Here is a 19923-nt window from a genome sequence, read left to right as displayed (position 1 = left end):
GTGCAGCAGCCGCAGCAGCAGCAGCGGCGGCGGCGACCAACGCGCGGGGCACCAGCACCAGCATCACCAGCCCATCTGCAAGATCTGCTTCCAGGGCGCGGAGCAGGTAAGGCCCCGTGGGACTCCAGGGCAGCAGGCAGTGGACTCGGCCAGTGCCGGGACGGCTCCCGCTTTCGATGGTTCAGCACCACGGACAGCGCGCCCTCCCATTCGGCCTGTGGGGTCCTGCCTTCTGAGCAGTGGCTGCCTTGTGGTTCCTCTTCCTTTCCTGTGAAAGCAGATGAAAATGTCCCGGTGGTGAATACGGGACTAATTTGCTCCACACTTTTCCCTCACCACCTGGTTTTGTAGTTACACGTTCGTAGGATGCTTTAATGATATTGTAAGGCCATAAGAATCTCTCGTGAACAACTCAAAGGATTTTGGTTTGTACTTAGAAGCAAAACTATAGAATGTAAGGTGAAGTCCATTAATGTACCCTGAGACCATGACTGGAGTTGAATCATGTCACAAGAGCAGGTTCTTTTCTTATTGAAGATTTTGGTGGTTGCTTCTTACTGATGTGAAAAGCACATTACAGTTCTTTCAAGACAGATAGGAAAGTGCTTTGAAAGAAAGGCAACTTAGCCAACAGTGTACTTTGTATTTTGTTAGAAACAGAATTCTAGAACACCATTCAAGGTGCATGCAAACTTATATGAGAGTGATCATGCACAATAGAGGATAATATATCTCTTTTACAAAATGTGTGGGCTGAGAAAACATTAGGCTTAATATTTTTAAAAGTAAGGAAGTTGTATAAGAATATGCAGGCTTTCAGGGATATAGTGCCCTAAGTCAATATTTATGATGCTACATTTAGAAAAAGTAAAAGCATAATGCTATTGCAAGCTGCTTCCTGGGATGCCATGCATTTCTTCTTTAGCAATGATTAAGAATAACTACAGAGGAAATGCATCTGACCATCCACTTAAAAGTTATTAAAGAGATTTAATAGTACAGCTTTCCCCCAAGGGTATTGGGAGCTATAGCTTGCAGACACTGTGTATGTTAGTAGAAACATTTATGTTATAACTCTCAGCAATATATTTGAAATAGTTTTAAGACTTTAGTTTCATTCCCATCAGAGGTATAAAATTTTAATTTGCTTTTCTGGGATAGAGCTTGATGCTTGCATCCTTCTGGGTAAATGACTTTGAAAGAGAAAAGAAAGCAGGCTTTGTATTTTTAAATAAAGACACAAACACAAATACTCCTATTGACCTTTTTTTGTTCCAGGGAGAGCTGTTAAATCCCTGCCGATGTGATGGGTCAGTTCGGTACACACACCAACTGTGCCTGCTAAAGTGGATCAGTGAGAGAGGCTCCTGGACCTGCGAGCTCTGCTGCTATAGATACCACGTGATAGCCATTAAGATGAAACAGCCTTGCCAGGTAAACATGACATTCTGTTTTTCCAGAAATAATCTAGTTAACATGAGTGCACTTGAGTTTAGTTATGACTTAGGATATTTACTTATGCTACTTAAAACATTTTATGCAAATTGCAGTAAAACCAAGATTTAGAATTTGTAGAGATGTGCTTTGGGAAAGCAATTACATTTATCTGAGAAACTCAAAAAGACATTTTAATCAAATGGTTTCCTCAGTGATTTGTTATTTACTGACCAAACTGAAACCACTTTTCTTTCTAAAAGACCAAGTTGGTAAAATATCGTATGCCCTATTTGATTCTATTTTTACTAATTAGAAATGTTACACAATGTATCTTATTAATATTTTGTTAATGGGTATAAACACTGATAAGCCCCATTTATGGAAAGCAGAACTTTACTACTATGGAAACTTTGGTTGAACCTATCAGTTCTAATCTGAATTACTCTTTTCATTTAACCAGGCTTTCTTTTTTCATAGAAGATTTTTTTTCACAATTTCATTTTTTGCTGTATTCAACTATACAGTGGATGCAGAAGTATTTCCAAGAGTTACTTTCAATAATAGTACTGGTATCACATATATTATTAAACTTTTGTATAAGATCATATAACAACAGTGTACACAAATGCCCTGGGGGGAAAAAAAAACTATTTCTTTTTTTTTTTTTTTCCTGGTGTACCTGATTGGGTTCTTTGAGTAGGCTGGTAGAATGTAAACATGGAATATTAAGAATGACATTTTAAAGAAGGGTAACATGTAAGTGATGAGGTTAGATAGTGAGATGGAACTGAAATTAAGTAGACAAATGAAAAAAGTTAGTACAGAGACAAAGGAGATAATGAGAGGAACAGGAAGAGGGAATTGAAAAGTTGAGAGGGGGAAAATGCAATAAAATCCTGTTTCTATCTAAATCACCAAATGTGATTTGCATTGAGTAGTATAACATATAGGAAATTGTAGTGTTTCCAGAAAGAAACTTGAGCTAAAATATTGCTGCATTAATAATTTAAATTTCATAGTTTCTAATTTGCACATCCTTCGTATAGTTTGCAATTAATTTGCGTCTCTGGTAGTTGCCATTTAAGGCATGACTAACAAGCATGAAATAAAAATATGAATTTTCTCAAGCTGACCTGAGGCTTATAAATTATTTGAAAAGAAGAAGCATGACTAATTCGGATAAGTGGTGTTATCATGCTGAAGATAGGTGCAAGCCTGACACATTTCCCCAGAACCTTTAATTGATCAAACTACTTGGAGATCAATTTAGAGGTCTATCATAGTTATGTTGAAAAACAGATGGAACCATGTCCAAAGGTCAGGACATGGTTAATGTAATTATATCTGTAATAGTTTATGAATACAAATATATGGAAAGATAAGAAATGAGAGTTGCTGTTGCTTTGGCAAAAAGTCTAATGAGAAGGACTATGGTCAGAAGCTCAAGGTTTGATACAGAATGCTTACTCAGTAATTTGAAAACTTCAGCTTATGAACATTACATGTTAATTCATTAGAGATAATTTGAAGTAAATAGAAATAGGTCCTTGAAGAACATTTAAAAATGGAACTAAAAGGCTGGGGATGTGTGTGTGTGTGTGTGTGTGTGTATGTATGTGTGTGTGTGTGTGTGTGTGTATATATATATGTATTTATGTATGTATATATATACATACACACACACACACATACAGACACACACACATACACACACACACATTGTATTCCTATAGCAAAAAAGAATTGACTACTGCTGTCTTTTACATCATTAAAAATATTCAATGATTATTTTAACAAAAGCAGATCTTATAAACTATGTTGATATGGACCTCCTCCTCCCCACAAAACCCTCTAACTAATCCACTCTTACTAACACATTTAGCAACACATTTTATTATGACATATATAAATAATACTGGGATCAGTAGGTAACCTGATCTGATTGTTGCCATGAATTGTGAAATAACATTCAGAAACAAAGTTGATATGAGTTTGATAATAGCTTCTATCATACCAGAGATGAGATAACTTTTCAGGACTCCATTGTAAATAAAGCATGGTGCTCTCAATAAACAAAAGAATTATAAAGTTCCCAGAGTGGGTTCTTATACATAGGAGTAGTTTATACTCAGTTGCTCAGATCAAGTTTGGCCACTTGCCTGACATTTTCTGTTGTGGATGATAAAAAGCCTGAGCTTCTTATCTTTTTCTCTTGCCATTGTAAGCCCAGAGTTTCAGAATTAGCATTTATCACATTCCTGTTGCTTTGGTAGGTAGGTAGGGATCCACTTCCTCATGGTGAAGAGTCACACAAGAAGCATATCTATGGCCCTTCCCTTCACTTTCCATCTCTCTCTGTCCCAGGTATAGAGCTGTCCCACAACTGTGAGCAGGTATTTCCTTGAATGTAGAGAAAAATAGAGAATAAATAATAAGAGATAACATCTAAGGAACATTTAATCTGTGCCAGGCACTGTTCTAAGTGCTTTATGGATACTGCTGTTTAGTTCATGTAGCAAATCAGAGAGGTGAGGAATATTATTATCTCTATTTTACCCAAGTGGAAACTGAGGCTCAGAAAAGGTCAGTAACTTCTACTAGGTACATACCTAGTAAAGGGTAAAACCAGGATTCAAGGTCAGTCTGGCTCCAGGGGCCATAGCCATTGTTACTGTTCAAGTGTTCTTCTCAATCTACTCCTAGCCTTCATGATGTTTCCGGGTCTATCAACTTGTCTTGTTTAAGACTCGTGAGTAGGAACTGTGTCTCTAAGAGGGTTTGACAAAGTTTTTGGCTGCCTTTTTCTGCACAACAACCACTTGAGTTCTTAATAGTTTAAACAGAACCATTACTTATTAACTGTGTGTTTGTATTGACTGAGGTCAGCTGGGAGGTTCTGTTCCACATGTGACATCATTTGGTGCTGTAATCCAGAGGTCTGATTGGCTGGAGCATCAAGGATAGCTCACTTGGTTGACTTGCTCTTGGTGCTGATTGTTGGTTGGAAGCTCCTTGGAGCTGCCTACTGGTGCCTCATTTGTCCTTCCATGCCATTTGTGCTTCTCAGGCTGTGACAGCTGGGTTTCAGAAAGGTGCAAGTAGAAGTTATAGATATTTTAAGGCTCAACCTCTGCAGTAACATGGTTTCACATCTCTGCATTTTTTTGTTTAAAGCAATTCATAAGACCAACTCAGATTCAAGGGAGTCCAGTTTTTTTTTTTTTTTTTTTTTTTTAAAGAGAATGTCCATCCTTAACTCATCATAGGAGATAGCTTTTAAAATGGCTCCTTGTGCTTGCCCTGGTCTCTATGTTTGGTCCACATGGACTGGCAGGCATAAGCATAGCTGCCCTACTGAGGGCATGTATGGGAGATGGACTCAATCAGGATTTTTGATGCATGTCTTCAAGCACTTTAAGAAGTGATTATTACTGTGATTTATCCCCTGGTGCTCACTGGGAGGTGGGGATAATGAAGGGCAAGGAGCCAGGAAGCAGGTGTGTATGAGAGAAGCATGCTGCGGTAAGTCTGAAGTCTTAGTTTTAATTATTTTCTCTCATTGACATTTGAGTTCTTTTAGAAATGGGGTGTAAACCTCTCCATTTCATTGGATTTTAGTAATGCTCATTAATAAGACCCGATAGAAAGTTAACAGATGTATTTTCTACAACATATTTAAATCTTAATTGTTACATCATTAGCTGTAGGATTTAATTAAATCTGAGGTAATTAAAATGCATTTACCTTCCTACCTACTTGCAGAATCTATTTTATTTATTAATATATCTAAATGATACATTAATGATATTTCGAGAGTAAAGGATAATTCTATTTCAAATCTCATAGTATGGTCTATAATTAGTGAGATGCAAGAACATATAAGATCAAATTTATTCTGAGATGTTGGTGACATTATAAGTCAATTAAACCATATTCCAGTTTATGAAGCTTTTAGTAGTTTATCAAGAGATATGGATCTTTGAAGAGGTAACATTTACTAGATAAATCATTGTATAGGAAACTTTCAACTTGCAATAAAAGCAGACTGCAGTGCCTACAAATATAAAAACATGTAAATGTGAAGTAATAGCTGTTCCCTTAGATCAGCTTCCTAGACTCTTAGTGCTTCAGTTAGCTCATCTTTATACAGGATAATGACACCAATCTCATACATTATTTTGAGGATTAGAAACACACGTGAAGAGCTCAAAATGGCACCTGGAATGTGGTAGGTGCCATCTGACTTTTGGCTGTGATTATAATTACTTCTCCTCACCTAAGGGGTGGGGACCTTCAGTTGGCCCCTGTTCACAGGTCCTTCGTGTTTTCTTCAGTCTCTTGTCATCAAAGTGACATTAATGATCCCTTTTTCCATGTCATTTAAAGTTTTATTTTATTTTTAATTGACAAATAATAATCGCACATATTTATAGGATACAAGATATGTCAACACATATATACTTTATGGAATAATTAAGTCATACTAATTAGCATAATCATCACCTCGAATAGTTATCATGTCTTTGTGGTAAGAATGCCTAAAATCTTCTCTGTTTTGAAATACGCAGTACATTACTATTAATTACAGCCCTTGAGCTGGGCAATAGAGCCCCAGAACTTACTCCTTTTCTCTAATTATAACTTTGTACCTATTGACTAACATCTCCCCTTTCCCAACCACTCCAGTCCCAGTCTCTGGTACTGACCATTCTGCCTTCTACTTCCGTAAGTTCAACAACTCTTTGTAGATTCCACATCTCAAGTAATATTATATTGTTATTTGTTTCTCTGTGCTAGGTTTATTCCAATTCACATAACGTCCTTTAGTTTCATCCATGTTATAGCAAATGACAGAATTTTGTTTTCTTTTGAAGGCTGAATCGTATTCTCTTGTGTCTAAATACCATGTTTTCTCATCCATTCATCTGTGGATGGTTACTTAGATCATTGCCAAGTGATGCGTGGTAAGAATCCAGTATCATTCTTTGTCTTTAGATTATTATCTCTTGCTTTTTTGGGGAAACCCATCTCAGTTTCAGATCAAATTAATTATCATAAAATAATTAATGGACCAGCAGGTGTAATGAGATGTAATGTAACTTATTTCCTTTCTAGTTGTCATTTCCCATGGGTCTTCCTTATGTCCTTCTGAGTCTTCCCATAATTAGAGTTATAAGGTGCTTTTAAATGTGGCGAGATTCAGGGCAGCACTATTCAAAGTCAGGCAGCCATTGCTCGTTTGTGCTTTGCAGTGGGCCCCTGTTGGGTGGGATACCTGTGACCTGTCAGTAGGGGAGGCCAGAGAAGCCTCAGAGATTCCTGGAGGGCAGCATGGCCAGGGGAAGCTGAGTGTCATTCACAGTGTCCCCAACTTTCCTTCTTCCTCCTTCATTGCTCAGAGTACCCCAGGAAAGGACAGTAGTATCTACCTGCCTTTCCTGTCTGGGGAGGGATCAAGACTTCATGTGGGACATATACCTTTGTGGGTATGAGGCCCTTGGCCACTTTTACTAGCCTGTAACATTTTTATTAGCCTTCCATTACTGCTTGTCCCTTAAACACTTATAATGTGCTCTCAGCAGCAGGTCGTCTTAGCAGTAAGAGTGACTGGAAGGGCTCCTAAGAAGGAGGGTGACGTGAGATGAGTTTTCATTTTTATCCATATTCTTAAACCCTGAGATTCATCATGATAGATATAAATTAGAGAGGAATATAGTGCCAGCTGGGTTTGTCTTTGTTATCTTTCTAAGGTAGAACTTCTGGGCTTACCTGTATGGCATTTATAGAACCTTAATTAGATTTTGGAGGACTCCTGTAGTCATTATTTTCCTGGACAACATGAAAGAGGTATCTTCATCTTCAGAACTGATAGCATGATGTAGTTGATGCACTAAGAGGAGCTGAAAGATTATTGAAATTGGCTGAGATTTTGAAAATGTGTGGGTAAAACACGAGAACTGGAACTCCATCAGTATTGCATGCTGTCTTTTGAAGTAGTTCTAGGCCTTTGCACTTTTTGGCTTAAAAATTCTCAAAAATGTCCACATATGTGCCCTTGTGACATGGTGTGTTAGCTTTTCATCACTGTGACTGAAATACTTGACAGACACAAAGTAAAGGAGGAAAAGTTTATTTTGACTCATGGTTTCAATCCATATTGCTTTGTGTCTGAGCATCATGATTGAAGGGTGTGGAGAAGGAAACTGTGTAACTCATGGCAGCTGAGGAGCAGAGAGAGAGAGAGAGAGAGAGACAGGTGAGGGAGGGAAGGGGTTGGGGACAAGAAACGCCCTTCCACTGTGCCCTAGTGACCTACTTCTTTCAACCATCCCCCACTGCTACACTTCCTACCATCTCCCAGTAGTCCATCCACCTATCAGTGGATTCATCCACCCCATGAGCTCAGAGCCCTCATGATCCATTCACTTCCCCAAAGCCTCACTTTGAAGGTTGCTGCACATGAGCCTTGAGGGGACATTCCAGATCCAGACCATAATACATGGTGAGCCGCCAATTTGACTTTTTCTCTAGCGGTTCTTACTGATGTTCTTTGTGGTTTAAAGCTGATGAGAAATTGAGGGGAGACTTTTCATGTCCACGCCTGAGTTAACTGAAAAACTGTGTTCAAATGCAATATTTCAGTGTATACGCTGGCGTGTCTTATAGTGAACTACAAATGTCAAAATAAAGAACACATCACGAGGCAATTTCCCTGCCTTAGAAATTGTTTTTGTTTCATTTGCTTACTCATTTCCCAAACACATGAATCTGCGATTGACTCACTAGAAAAGATTAATGATTCTCTACTGAATGAAATATGTAAATTAATTTTGTATACTACTGTAACCACTTTATTTACTGTACAGGCTGTGTGTACAGTAATTTTATAACTTGTCCCAGAGCCAGATAGCTCTGAGACAGGAGAAAAAGGAGGTGGGGAACATTTTAGGCCTTGGACTCTGCTGTTTCTAAACTTTATAGAACAAGATCTGGGGACAGTGTAGACCCCATTGGTTCTACTCCAGAGCATTCTTATCCATACACATCTGTTTTTCTACTTTTCTCTTCTTTGTTTTCTTGGCCTGTGCATCTACCTGCTTACAGGAAGGAAGAATTTCCCCTTGAGTCTCCTGAGTTGAAATGGGTAGATCTACTGGTCAAAGCAAGTAAGAGTAGCAAGACACTTTGGCAGTGGTTGGATGGAGGAACATTGTCATGGCTCTGTGTTTTCATTTGATAACATTTAACTTCTTATTTACATCTAAAGTCAGCAGACTTGTTCTCTAAAGGGCCAGATAAAAAGCCCTTTAGGCCTTGGGGCCATTGTATCCACTCTCCTGGCCAGGAGGCAGCCACGGACACTATATAAATGAATGAGCGTGGCTGTGTTCCAGTACAGCTTTAATAATAGACACTGAAATTTGAATTTTACAAAATTTTAATGTGTCAAGGAATACTATTCCTTAAAAATTTCTTCCCTGCCACTTAAAAATGTAAAAGTGTGTGGGCTACGCCAGAGCAGGTGGTGAGCTGGACTTGGCCCGGCAGCACTTGGCAGTAGTTTAAACAAATGGAACATTGATGTTGACTGAGGTGTTTCATGACCTCTTAGAAAACTACATGTGCAAAGTGTCTCTAAAATTTTTTGTTGTTGTTGTTGTTTTTTGTAATTTCTAGTGAAATCATGATGAGCTTGCATTATTTTAAAAATGGTGGCACTTGAGTTCCATGACAAAATGCTATTTCTTTTTAATATTAAATATTTAAATCATTGTTTCATTTGGTTTCTTGGTTGTGTCAGACTCATATCCTCAATTCCCAGGAGTAGCATCAGTTAAGTGAGAAGCAAAAGGCAGGGGCATGTCAGAATGAGCTCTCAGTGTCTTTGGAACAGGCCACCTCTCATCTCAATGAGGCCTGGAATGCATTGTGGAGAATGTTGGTGTAGATTCTCTTAGGTATCCGCAGCCCAGCAGATGTGATTGGCATACCCTCTTCTGAATGTCTTAAAATGATATTATTTCAGTTTGCTTAGGGTTTCTAACCTTGCTTTCTAAATGGGTAAGTATAACAATAAGTGGGACAAATTTTAGACCAAATTAAAAAAAAAAAACAGCTCAATATTGCTTGAAATTCTTTTTCTTGGTCACATGGTGGGTATCCAGTGAATATTTGTGGTATAAATGAATGAGTGGATGTACAAGTGAATGTTTTAGCGAAGGGGCCAGAATCATGGAGGTCATGTTATTTCTGCAGTGAAGATGCATCTTAAGAAGTAATGCATTCATTACTCATATATTAGCCATCCACAAGCTGTTAATTTTCAACTTGTTTTTTAAGTTTATCTTTTAATAATGCTATTTAGAATTTGCCTGGGAAAATATATTCAGCTTTTTAGACCACAGTAAAAATCCTTTAAAAGTAATTCAGAGATCTCTCTTTTTTTTTAAAAAAAAATGGACTTTTATTTTGTTTATTTATTTATATGTGGTGCTGAGAAACGAACCCAGTGTCTCACACATGCCAGGCAAGCACTCTACCACTGAGCCACAACCCCAACTCCTCAGGGATCTATTTTTAAAACCTAAAATTAAAAAAAAAATCTTCCAATGAGACATATCTGCTCTTTTCAGAACATAAAATGTCATGAAAAAAAGACTTGGTGAATGTGGAATTATCCCTGTGTGACACATTTGCTTTCTTGAGATTGTCACTGGTTGAAGGGTTTCATGTAGCATTTGTGCAGGGAATTTGAATAATTTGTTGGAAATTTTGCTGTATGATCATGGGTATGGCTGAGCTACTGAGAATGTCTACTGGTTATAATTTCTTTTTGGTGTGAAATCTGCCACCTGGCTGAAAACAAGGTGACGTTTTTTGATGAGTGGTTTGTACAGTTGCAGCACCGCTTTAGGAATGTGGTGAACACATACTCCAACCCAGGGAGACGGAGCAGAGAACAGGCTCTTTCCTCCTTGCTCATTTCCTGCCTTCCCTTGGCATGTAGCTTTGCTGGAATGTGACTGATGTTTTGCTAAAGGGATTGGAACAAAGGAAACTCAGCTTCCTTCTATTTTTGGACCTTCTAAGAGTAGAATGGGATGACTTGGAGGGCACAATGAGAGCTCCTCTGACCCTGCAGAAGGCAGGGAATGGGCTGATGAGTAGATAATCGCCCACGATTACCAGTAAATGGATGGCAGCTCAGAGGATGTGGCCAAGAGAAATTGCATCTTGGCTTGTACTTGCTGTATCCTTGGGTATCGGACAATGTCTTCCTCGTGAGCATAGCTCATAATTCAACAGCTGTTTCACATGATTTTGCCAAATGAAGTTTTATCTAAGCAGAGGTGGACTAGAGACAGTTGCACACGTGCACACTCACACACACACACACATGCACAAAAGCATTTCCATGTAGGCAAAGTTCGAAGGGTACTTATTGAAGAGCCATTTCTTACTCTATCCCTCCTTTAGGTATATGATATGCTGTGAAAACTCCCATCTGATAACCTTCTCTCTTTTTAGTTTTTTAAAATTGGTTCTTTTTAGTTACGCATAACAATATGATTCGTTTTGACATAATTATAAGAGCATGGACTTTATTTGTTGTAATTAGTCCCCAGTACTTCCCCTTTCTCTTTCCTCCCCCCTCCTCCTCTTTCCTTCTCTCTGGTTTACTGATCTTTATGCAATTTACTTATTGTTTTTTGAAAATTAGCCTCTTGTGGTTGTGTGTGATGGTGAGTTTCACTCTGGTGTATTTATATATGTACACAGGAAAAGTCCGGTTCATTCCGCTGCCTTTTCTTGTCCCATCCCTCCCCCTTTCCCTTCATTCCCCTTTGTCTACTCCACTGATTTTTCTTCTTCTTCCTTTTTTAATCCCACCACCCCTTATTTTGGCTTTGCTTCAGCCTATCAGAGGAAACATTCCCCCTTTGGCTTTTTGGGATTCCAGTTTTCGTCTCTTCAAGTTACTTCATTTGGATTGGTGACACTTGGGCCATGTGTCCTTATTGGCGTAATAGAATTCTGTTGTCTTAATGGGCATTTTAGTCTTGCTTCTCTTTTTGGTATGCTAATTATGTGCAAGTGGCCAAGAGCTTAATTCAGGCCCAGGATGCCTGTCCATAAGCCTCTAGCTCTTGGAATAAGAACCCTCTGGACACTCCTTTGTTATATATGGTCTTGCAGTTGTGCCAAATGTCATTTCCCTGCTCAATTTGTGTCACGACATTGAACTGCATAATAGTTATGATGAACAGGGAACTATTTCAGGAAATTTACACAGGCTTGCCTTGGTTTGTTCAATCTGTTAAAAAAGGATTCTGGGAAAGATAGAATCTCTCACAAATATCAGGGGATTTTATTTATATTCTTATGGAAGAATATTTCATAAGCCACAGGAAATATGTTTGTCCTGCTCTCTCCCCCATCTCCCTTGCTAGCATTAACTTCTCTATGTTAACATTTGCAGATATTTTTCATAACTATGTATTCAGGTGGCCTCTCTATTAATTTTTAAGAATAAAGGAAATACAAATATTGTAGCTCCAATTAACTTTGCCAAAATTTGCTGAGTAGCTATGCATAGAAAACCCTTAGATGTTGAAGTGTTTCTCAGTGACTTGGAGAATGCACTTAGGGTAAGGGATGAATCTCCCTATCCTTCACTGCCTCCTCCTCTGACCTGCCACTACTGTGATTGAAGATAATATTTGTTACAGAAAAGGAAATTTGAAAAAGAAATATGCACTTTATTTTGAAAATGATTAGGCTCTGCTAAAGCACACGTCAGACGAAAAATGTCAGCTATCCCTTCAATTACCTGAAGGGAAAATTTTACTGCCAGGTCATGATGAATATATGGAGAATAATATTAAAACAAAGCATGGCAGTGGATTATATATGTGATAATTTTGACCTGGAAGGTGATTTTATTCACATTCATGGATAACCACAGAACAGTTCATCTTTGCTATTTCTTACTATCAGCTATATATCAATACTGCTTTTATTAAAATTTATTTATTCAGTAGATTAACCACTGCTACATAATAAGCACTGTTCTAAGTCTTGAAGTAAAAGATTTGGTTAAAATAAAGTAAAACCCTTGTTCTAGAATTTAAGATTATCGATGGTGAGGGACAGAAAATAAGTAAGCAAATAAATATAAGAACTAGGTAATTATAGGTAGTGTTAATGACTCTAAAGGAAATAAACTGGGTGCTGGGTGTGATGATTAATTTTATGTTGGAGAGTACCCTAATATTTATTCAGACATTACTCTGGGTGTATCTGTGAGTAAATTTCTGTGGAGAGATTAACAATTAAATTCATAGATTGAATTAAGCAAATTGTTCCTCGGATGAGGTTGGGCCTCATCTAATCTGTTGAAGGCCTGAATTGAACAAAAAAAGGCAAACCCTCCCTAATAAGAGGGAGTCCCAATTCCCTGTCTGCTTGCCGGCTGGGACATTGTTTTTGTTTTTGTTTTTTTTTCCTTGCCTTTGGACTTGAACTGAAACACTTATTCTTTGTGGGTCTTGAGCTTTCTGTCCTTCAGGCTAGTACGCTTTCAAAGCTACACTATGAGTCCTCCTGGTCCTTAGGCCTCACGCTTGAACTGGAATTTCACCATTGGCTCTCCTGGTCTCCAGATTGACAGTTGTAGATACTGGGACTTGTCAGCCTCCATAGTCGTGTAAGCTAATTTCTTATAATAAATATTTTAATAAATGCATGCACAGGCACGCATACACACAGACACACACACACACACACACACACACACACACACACACACAGATCCCATTGGTCTGTTTCTCTGGAGAACTCTGACTAATGTACTGGGTGATTAAAAAGGATGTGGTAAAGTGGACCATTTGGTACTTGACTGAAATTTACTACATCCCCATAAACTCATATTACATCTAGAAATATTTATAGATTTTTATGTATGATTGATTGGTATATATACATATATTTCCTAGCTCACTCTGTTGAGAGGGCCTAATAATAGTGACATCTCAGTAATAATCTCAGCTAGGGCCAGATCTAAATAGGTTTCATTACTGTTCTGCACTAAAAGGATAGAGTCACACACAAGATGAGACTGAAGCATTGTGTAGTGCTGGAAAGTATAGACGTGCTCAAAAAAAAAAAAAACAAAAGAATGGGGGCATGTTAAAGGAACACAGGCGCCCACTGTGAAAGACCCCTCTATGAAAAAAGATTGAATAATTTGAGCAACAATATCTATTATAATGTGGTATTGGATTATAACTCAACTTGTGCTATAAACATCCATGAGTGAATATTGATATAAAGAAATGATTGAACAAATAAATGGAAGAGAGGAGATGAATCTCCTGGGCAGAATACTTCCAAACAATTTATGGATGCAATCTCCCCTCCAAGAGATATCGCTCATGTCCCTGTCCCTGTGCTTGGTGACTTTTTTCCAAGGAGCATTGGGGTGGGAAGGGCATGAAGACTAACTCTATAATGAAGAAGGCTAACATGCAGATTTCATCCAGGTGATAAGTTTAACATTGCTAGTGATGACCAAGCATTATTGGGGTGTCATGTTGATGGCATATGCCTTTAACATGCTGTGATAAGACTGTTTTACTGGTGGGATTCTCCTCTTCTAATACTTCTTTTTTCTTTTTTTTGTACTGGGGATTGAACTCAGGGGCACTTGACCACTGAGCCACATCCCCAGCCCTATTTTGTATTTTATTTAGAGACAGGGTCTCACTGAGTTGCTTAGCGCCTAGCTTTTGCTGAGGCTGGCTTTTGAACTTGCTTCGATCTTCCTGCTTCAGCCTCCAGAGCTGCTGGGATTACAGGTGTACACCTGGCTAGATCCTCCTCTTCAAACCCCATCACCCTAGTCTAATCAGATAAAGCCAAATCGAGGGCCTCACCAGTACTCCTCAAAGCTGAAGAAAAGCAAGAAAAGCCTCAAAAAGTGTCGGAGACCAAAAGAGACCAAAGAGCCATGATAACCAAATGTAATGTGGGATCCTGGTTAGGACCCTAGAGAATAAAAAGGGCATTGAGAAGGGCTGGTGAAAACCTCGTCAAATATGGAATTTTTTCAATAGTAAAATATTAGTGTTGGTTTCTTATTTGTCATAAATACACCATAGCCCCGTCAGAGTTAGATATTAACAACAGGAAACTGGGTGTAGGGTTTATGGAAACTTTTTGTTCTATCTTTGCAACTTTTTTTGTATTTTGTTTTTGTAAGTCAAAAACTACTCTGAAATTAAGTTTGTTCACACACACACACACACACACACACACACAGAAGGCTAGAAGAGGTAGCTGGAGGAGGTAAGGAAAGTGTCTCTGAGGAGGGGACATCTGAGTTAGACCTAAAGGTGAGCAGTGATCCTGCCTTTGAGAAACTCTATGAAGAGCTGTTGGAAGGGGGATGGTGAAACTGAGGATCCTAAGCAGAAAAGGACTTGAGATATTTGAGGGAATCAGGGAAAGGCCATGTGGCTGGAAGACTGTGAGTCTTGGGGGAGTGGATGACCTCCCTGGGGAAACTGGGCTCCATCTAACCACGCAGGCCGCCTTGGGGAGTTAGAGTCTCATTTTAAGAGCTCTGGCAAGTATTGGGTGATCTCAGGCAGGGAAGTAATACAGTGACAACAGATGCCTTTGGTTGCTTGGTGGACCCTGGACTGCAGAGAGGCAGGGCTCAAAGCATGGATGCTGTTAGAATGCACTTCTTTTTTTAAAGAGATTTTTATTTAGGCAGCACAGAATAAATGTGTTTGCATTTGTATGTAGAACACAGAACAGTCATTTTTTTAACTTTTTTTTTCTTAGTTGTAGATGAACACAATATCTTTGTCTTATTTATTTATTTATTTATTTATATTTTGTGCTGAGGAATGAACCCAGTGCTGAGGATCAAATGCATGCCAGGCAAGTGCTCAACCGCTGAGCTACAACCCCAGCCCTAGAATGCACTTTTGATGGACAGAAGGGACATAGTGGACACTTATGATAGGACTATGGCAGCAGAGATGAAAAACAGACCCACCCCAAAATGCTTTGACACTAGAAGCAATAGGTTTTAAATTTTCTTTTGTAATTTTATTTGATGACAAAATATCTGAATTGATCTGAAGCTATAAATAGTCTTTGCCTCATTCATAGTGTGATTTGCTAAAGGGTGCTGACCTAGATCATGCTGATGGTGTGTGTCCTCAATTTGTATACTGAAAATGCATGATTTTTTAAAAAGCCAGACATTTCAAATTCTAAATCATATATGGCCCATGGTGTTTTGGGTGAGAAATTTTGGCCTAACATATGGTCTATCACGAAGGATCTTCTGTGTACCTCAGAAGAATATATATTCTGCTCTTGTTGAGTGAAGTGTTCTGTAGATTTCTGTTTGGTATGGTTGATTTATACTGTCAAGCATGGTTTTGATTGTGCTGTCAATGTCTTTCCTTGTTGATCTTATGTAGTTGAAGGGGGGCTATTGAAGTTTCCTGATATTATTGTTGACTTGTCTATTTATCCTTTAAGTTCTGTACATTGATCTCTTCATGTATTTTAGAGCTCTGTTGTTAGGTGCAAATATATTTGTAAGTTCTATATTTTCCTGATGGGTTGACCATTTTATTGTTATGCAATGTCCTTTGTCTCTATGTCTTCGTTCATTTGTGTTGCTGTGACAAAATAGCTCAGACTTGGCATTTTATAAGTTTATTTCTCAAAACTGTGGAGAGTGGGAGTCCAAGGTCAAGGCCCTGGCAGGTTTGGTATCTGATGAGGGCTCTGTCTCCTCTTCCAAGAAGGTGCTTTGTTGCTGTTCTTTGGCGGGCATAAAGGTTGTGTTCTCAAATTAAGGCAGAGCAGAAGAGAGTGAGCCCACTTTCTCCAGCTCTTCTGAAAAGCCTACCCTGAAGGCTCTACTGTCACAAATTAATCCTCTCTTTAACACTTCACTGCTTAATACAATTACATTGGTGATTAAATTTCAATATACAAATTTTGGAGTGGACACCATCATTAAAACCATGGTACTCTAGCAACAAATTTTGTCTTAATGTCTATTTTGCCTAGTGTTAGTATATTCACTCCAACTCTCCTTTGGTTCCTGTTTGCATGATATATCTTTTTGCTTTCAATGTGTTTGGTCTTTGAATCTCAGTTGTGTTTCATAGGGAGTATATATATAGTTGGATTATTGAGTAAAGAGGTTTGTACCTGTATAAAGTTATTCCTGGAGGAGAGTCTTATGAAAATCAGCAAACAATCAGATTGCTTTCTGATTATGAAGCTATCAATTTAGGACAGTCTTAGATTCTACAATTGTTGTGAATATGTGCTCTCTGAGAATTAAGTATTTTGAATATCTATTGCAATGCTGTAATTATTCTATTCGTCCATGTATTGGGTTGAGGATGAAGTTCAGTGAAAGAGCACCTAGCTAGCGTGTGCAAGGCCCAGGGTTTGATGGCCAACACTGAAAAAAAAAAAAAAAAACTGCAGAGAAAAAGGCCTGTGTATCTGAGTTGACCTTGTGTGGGAAATGGAGTGCCGCAGTCTGGCTGGGCACAATCAGGAGCCACTTGTCAAAAGAAACTAACTTTATTTTTAGAACCACACACGCCAAACAAAACAGCCTCTCAGGAAAAACCCTCAGAGCCTCAACTGCCACCACCGGCTTTCCACAAGCCTCTCTCTCCCCACCAGCTTCTCTCCACCTCCCACAATCCTCCTGCTCTTGAGGCCGATTGGCTGGGTCACGTGGGCGGAGCCAAAAAAGTCCCCCAATGAGCAGCTCCGTGGTTTGAAAGGGCAGGGAAACAGCCCAATGAGCATCACCGCAGAGGAGCCAATCAGCTAGATGTTGCTGGGGCCGCTGTGAGCCAATCATCAGCCGGCAGCTGGAAGTTTGCTGGGGCCCCTTCGGCTGTGGCTCTCAACAACGGAGGAATTGTGAGAACCTGTGCTTTTCTGATAAGGAGGAGAGTCTTACTGCCACTCATCAGTAGTCAGTGGCTTCTTCCATATCTCCAGAGCCTCCGGAGTGTGAAATCATCTTGACACAATTTGCTTTCACAACATAAGCCCTACCTTTTGAAAATGTGCTGTATATTTTCTGGAAGGATTTAGATTATATGATGCTTAGTGTAAGATGTGATGAACAGTGATACCATGTGTATTAATTCCTTGATGTTATTGAGATGATTAAATAAAGCAAGTACATTTCCAAAGTGGTTGGTGTTTGGTAGTTGCGTGTTGATTCCCAACTCCTCACCTTGTTGGAATAAAATGGTCAGCTTTTGGATTTGTCCTTTATTCACTTTATTTATTCATCCAATTAATTATTCAACAAATATTTATTAATGACCTATTAAGTGTCAAGCACTATTTTGACACTTGTTCAAAAAGACTCAATCCTGGCCTCCAGGGTCATATGTTCTGGAAAAACTAACAATACATAAGTAGAAATTCCAAGTAAACTAGTCAGTAAATTAATTAGTGCTAAGGGGAAAACACTGGGCAATGAAGTGGGTTTGAAATGGTGAGGTGTGCTGTCAAAATTTTAGGTGGGGTGGTTAGGGAAGGTTACTAATCCATAATTTTTTACTTAGTTGATAGAAAAATTTTAATATTTAGGCTTTCAGAAGTAGGGTATGCTAATGAATATTTGTCATAATTAGTTTTCCCACTTAAGAACATTTCATTCCAGGTTTTAATTTTCCATAACTGAACTGGCAAGGTCAATATTTGTAGTCTACAGTTTTGTAATTGTATCAATACATTAAAATCCTTGTTGAGGCTCCTTTTCCCTGATCTGTTTTTATATGGAGTGTATTATAGTTAAAACTCAAGACATTAGTTTTAGGAGCAAGAAAAAATGAATATGTCAGACAGATGTTGAGGGAAAAAGAATGGTGGATTTTAAGGACAGGTGCTCAATTTGCTCTTCCTGAGTAATTTAAAACATTCAGTCATGTTACCACAGTTCAATCTACAGAATTATCAAAGGGGTAGAATCTTAAATAATTAAATCTTCATATATGACACATTAAGTCTATGTAGGATTATAATTATTTTTATTAGTGATTTTATAAATGTAACAATAAAACAAGCTAGAAACTAATTTTTGAACTTATTTCTTCTTGGACAAGTACGGTTTTTCTGTTGAAAAACACAATTTCTGAGATGGATTGTTTTGAAGAGAAGCTCCATCATCTCATTGAATGTCATGTAGAAATTGGGCTATTTGTAGAATGAATGTTTGAGCCTGTAATTTTCAAGATAATGTAATTGGGAGATACTGAAGTGGCTTTTACATGACTTGGCCCTGGGAAAGACATGCAATGCTTAAAGAGGGGAAATAGCTTTTTATGTTGCTCCAGGAGCTACATAAATTGATATTTGGTCTTCCAAAATCCATTTGGAAATAAATGGCTTCCATTTATCAGTGAAGTAGGTAGGATGCTGGGCAGCTCATGTTTTTTGGATCTTAGCCATTGACAGGGAGTCTGAATATAAAGGAGTCGTGAAGGGTGAAGATACCTTTCTCTTGTTCAGAAAACTTTTAATAATATGGAGAGATTTTTTTTTCTTTTTTTTTTTTTAGCTCATGGCACTTAGTCAACAAAAATGGAATACTTTCCCAGAGTTGATGAGAAATGTCACTTGTAACTTAAAACCTTGACTCTCAAAGGCCATAACCATAAGCGGATTATTAAGAATCATTTCCTGGGGAATAGGATGTTTTATGGATACATGCAGGAAGGAAGGGAGATCATTCTTCAGAAAAGTTTTCTCCATGGAGCCCTTGTCTGGGTTTCCTCTTTGGTTGATTGCTTTCATGGTGGACTAGTTTGGGTCATCTATTAAAAGTTTTAAAGCCTTTCAAAATAAGTCCGTAGTGGGTCTTGAGGGTTTGCGGACTGAATCTTTTCCTCAGTAGATGTCAGAAGAGCTTCACTATGTAACCCCGCCCTCTAGTGTTCACAGGAGCTACAGTTACATTCTTGGAAGTTGACCCTCCGTGCAGAATTCCACTATTAAACCTATTACGGTACTCTCTTCATCTTACCTTTAAATGAATTTGGCCCAGATTCCATTTATTTAAAGGCATTTACCATCTTATCTAATTTTTTTGAACTAAAGTGTCATGTTTTTTAAAAAGTATTTTTATTAAACTTTTCTGTTTTCTTATTCACTTGCAATTTGGGGGATTTTATCTTTACTCTTTTCAGAGATTTTTGGAATAGCTATTTCCTAAATAGCTTGAGAATATAAAGCATCTAAACTCAAGAAGAGTGTTCAATTCATGTAAACTTTTGGGGGAATGTATTCAAATTTTGATTGCCCATTGTATTTCTGGGAGTGATAAGTTTAAATTGAAGATAGTTATAACATCTGGAATTCTCAGCCAAAATTTTGGAGTATATTGATTACCGATATCTTACATATTTTTGA

General features: G+C 38.3%; 1 protein-coding gene across 1 annotated transcript in view; it reads left to right on the top strand.

The window, feature by feature from the left end:
• The window catches only part of Marchf11 (membrane associated ring-CH-type finger 11), a 113607-nt gene continuing 93684 nt past the window's right edge, over positions 1-19923 (top strand). Inside the window, exons 1-2 of the mRNA XM_015490401.2 lie at positions 1-106; positions 1279-1434. Coding sequence (XP_015345887.2) covers positions 1417-1434 — 18 coding nt within the window. The 5' untranslated portion in view covers positions 1-106; positions 1279-1416. The remainder of the gene's footprint in view (positions 107-1278; positions 1435-19923) is intronic.

The sequence above is a fragment of the Marmota marmota genome, unplaced genomic scaffold (genome assembly GCF_001458135.2).
Source record: "Marmota marmota marmota unplaced genomic scaffold, marMar, whole genome shotgun sequence".
Lineage (NCBI taxonomy): Eukaryota > Metazoa > Chordata > Mammalia > Rodentia > Sciuridae > Marmota > Marmota marmota.
This window is presented reverse-complemented; position numbering and strand designations above follow the sequence as displayed.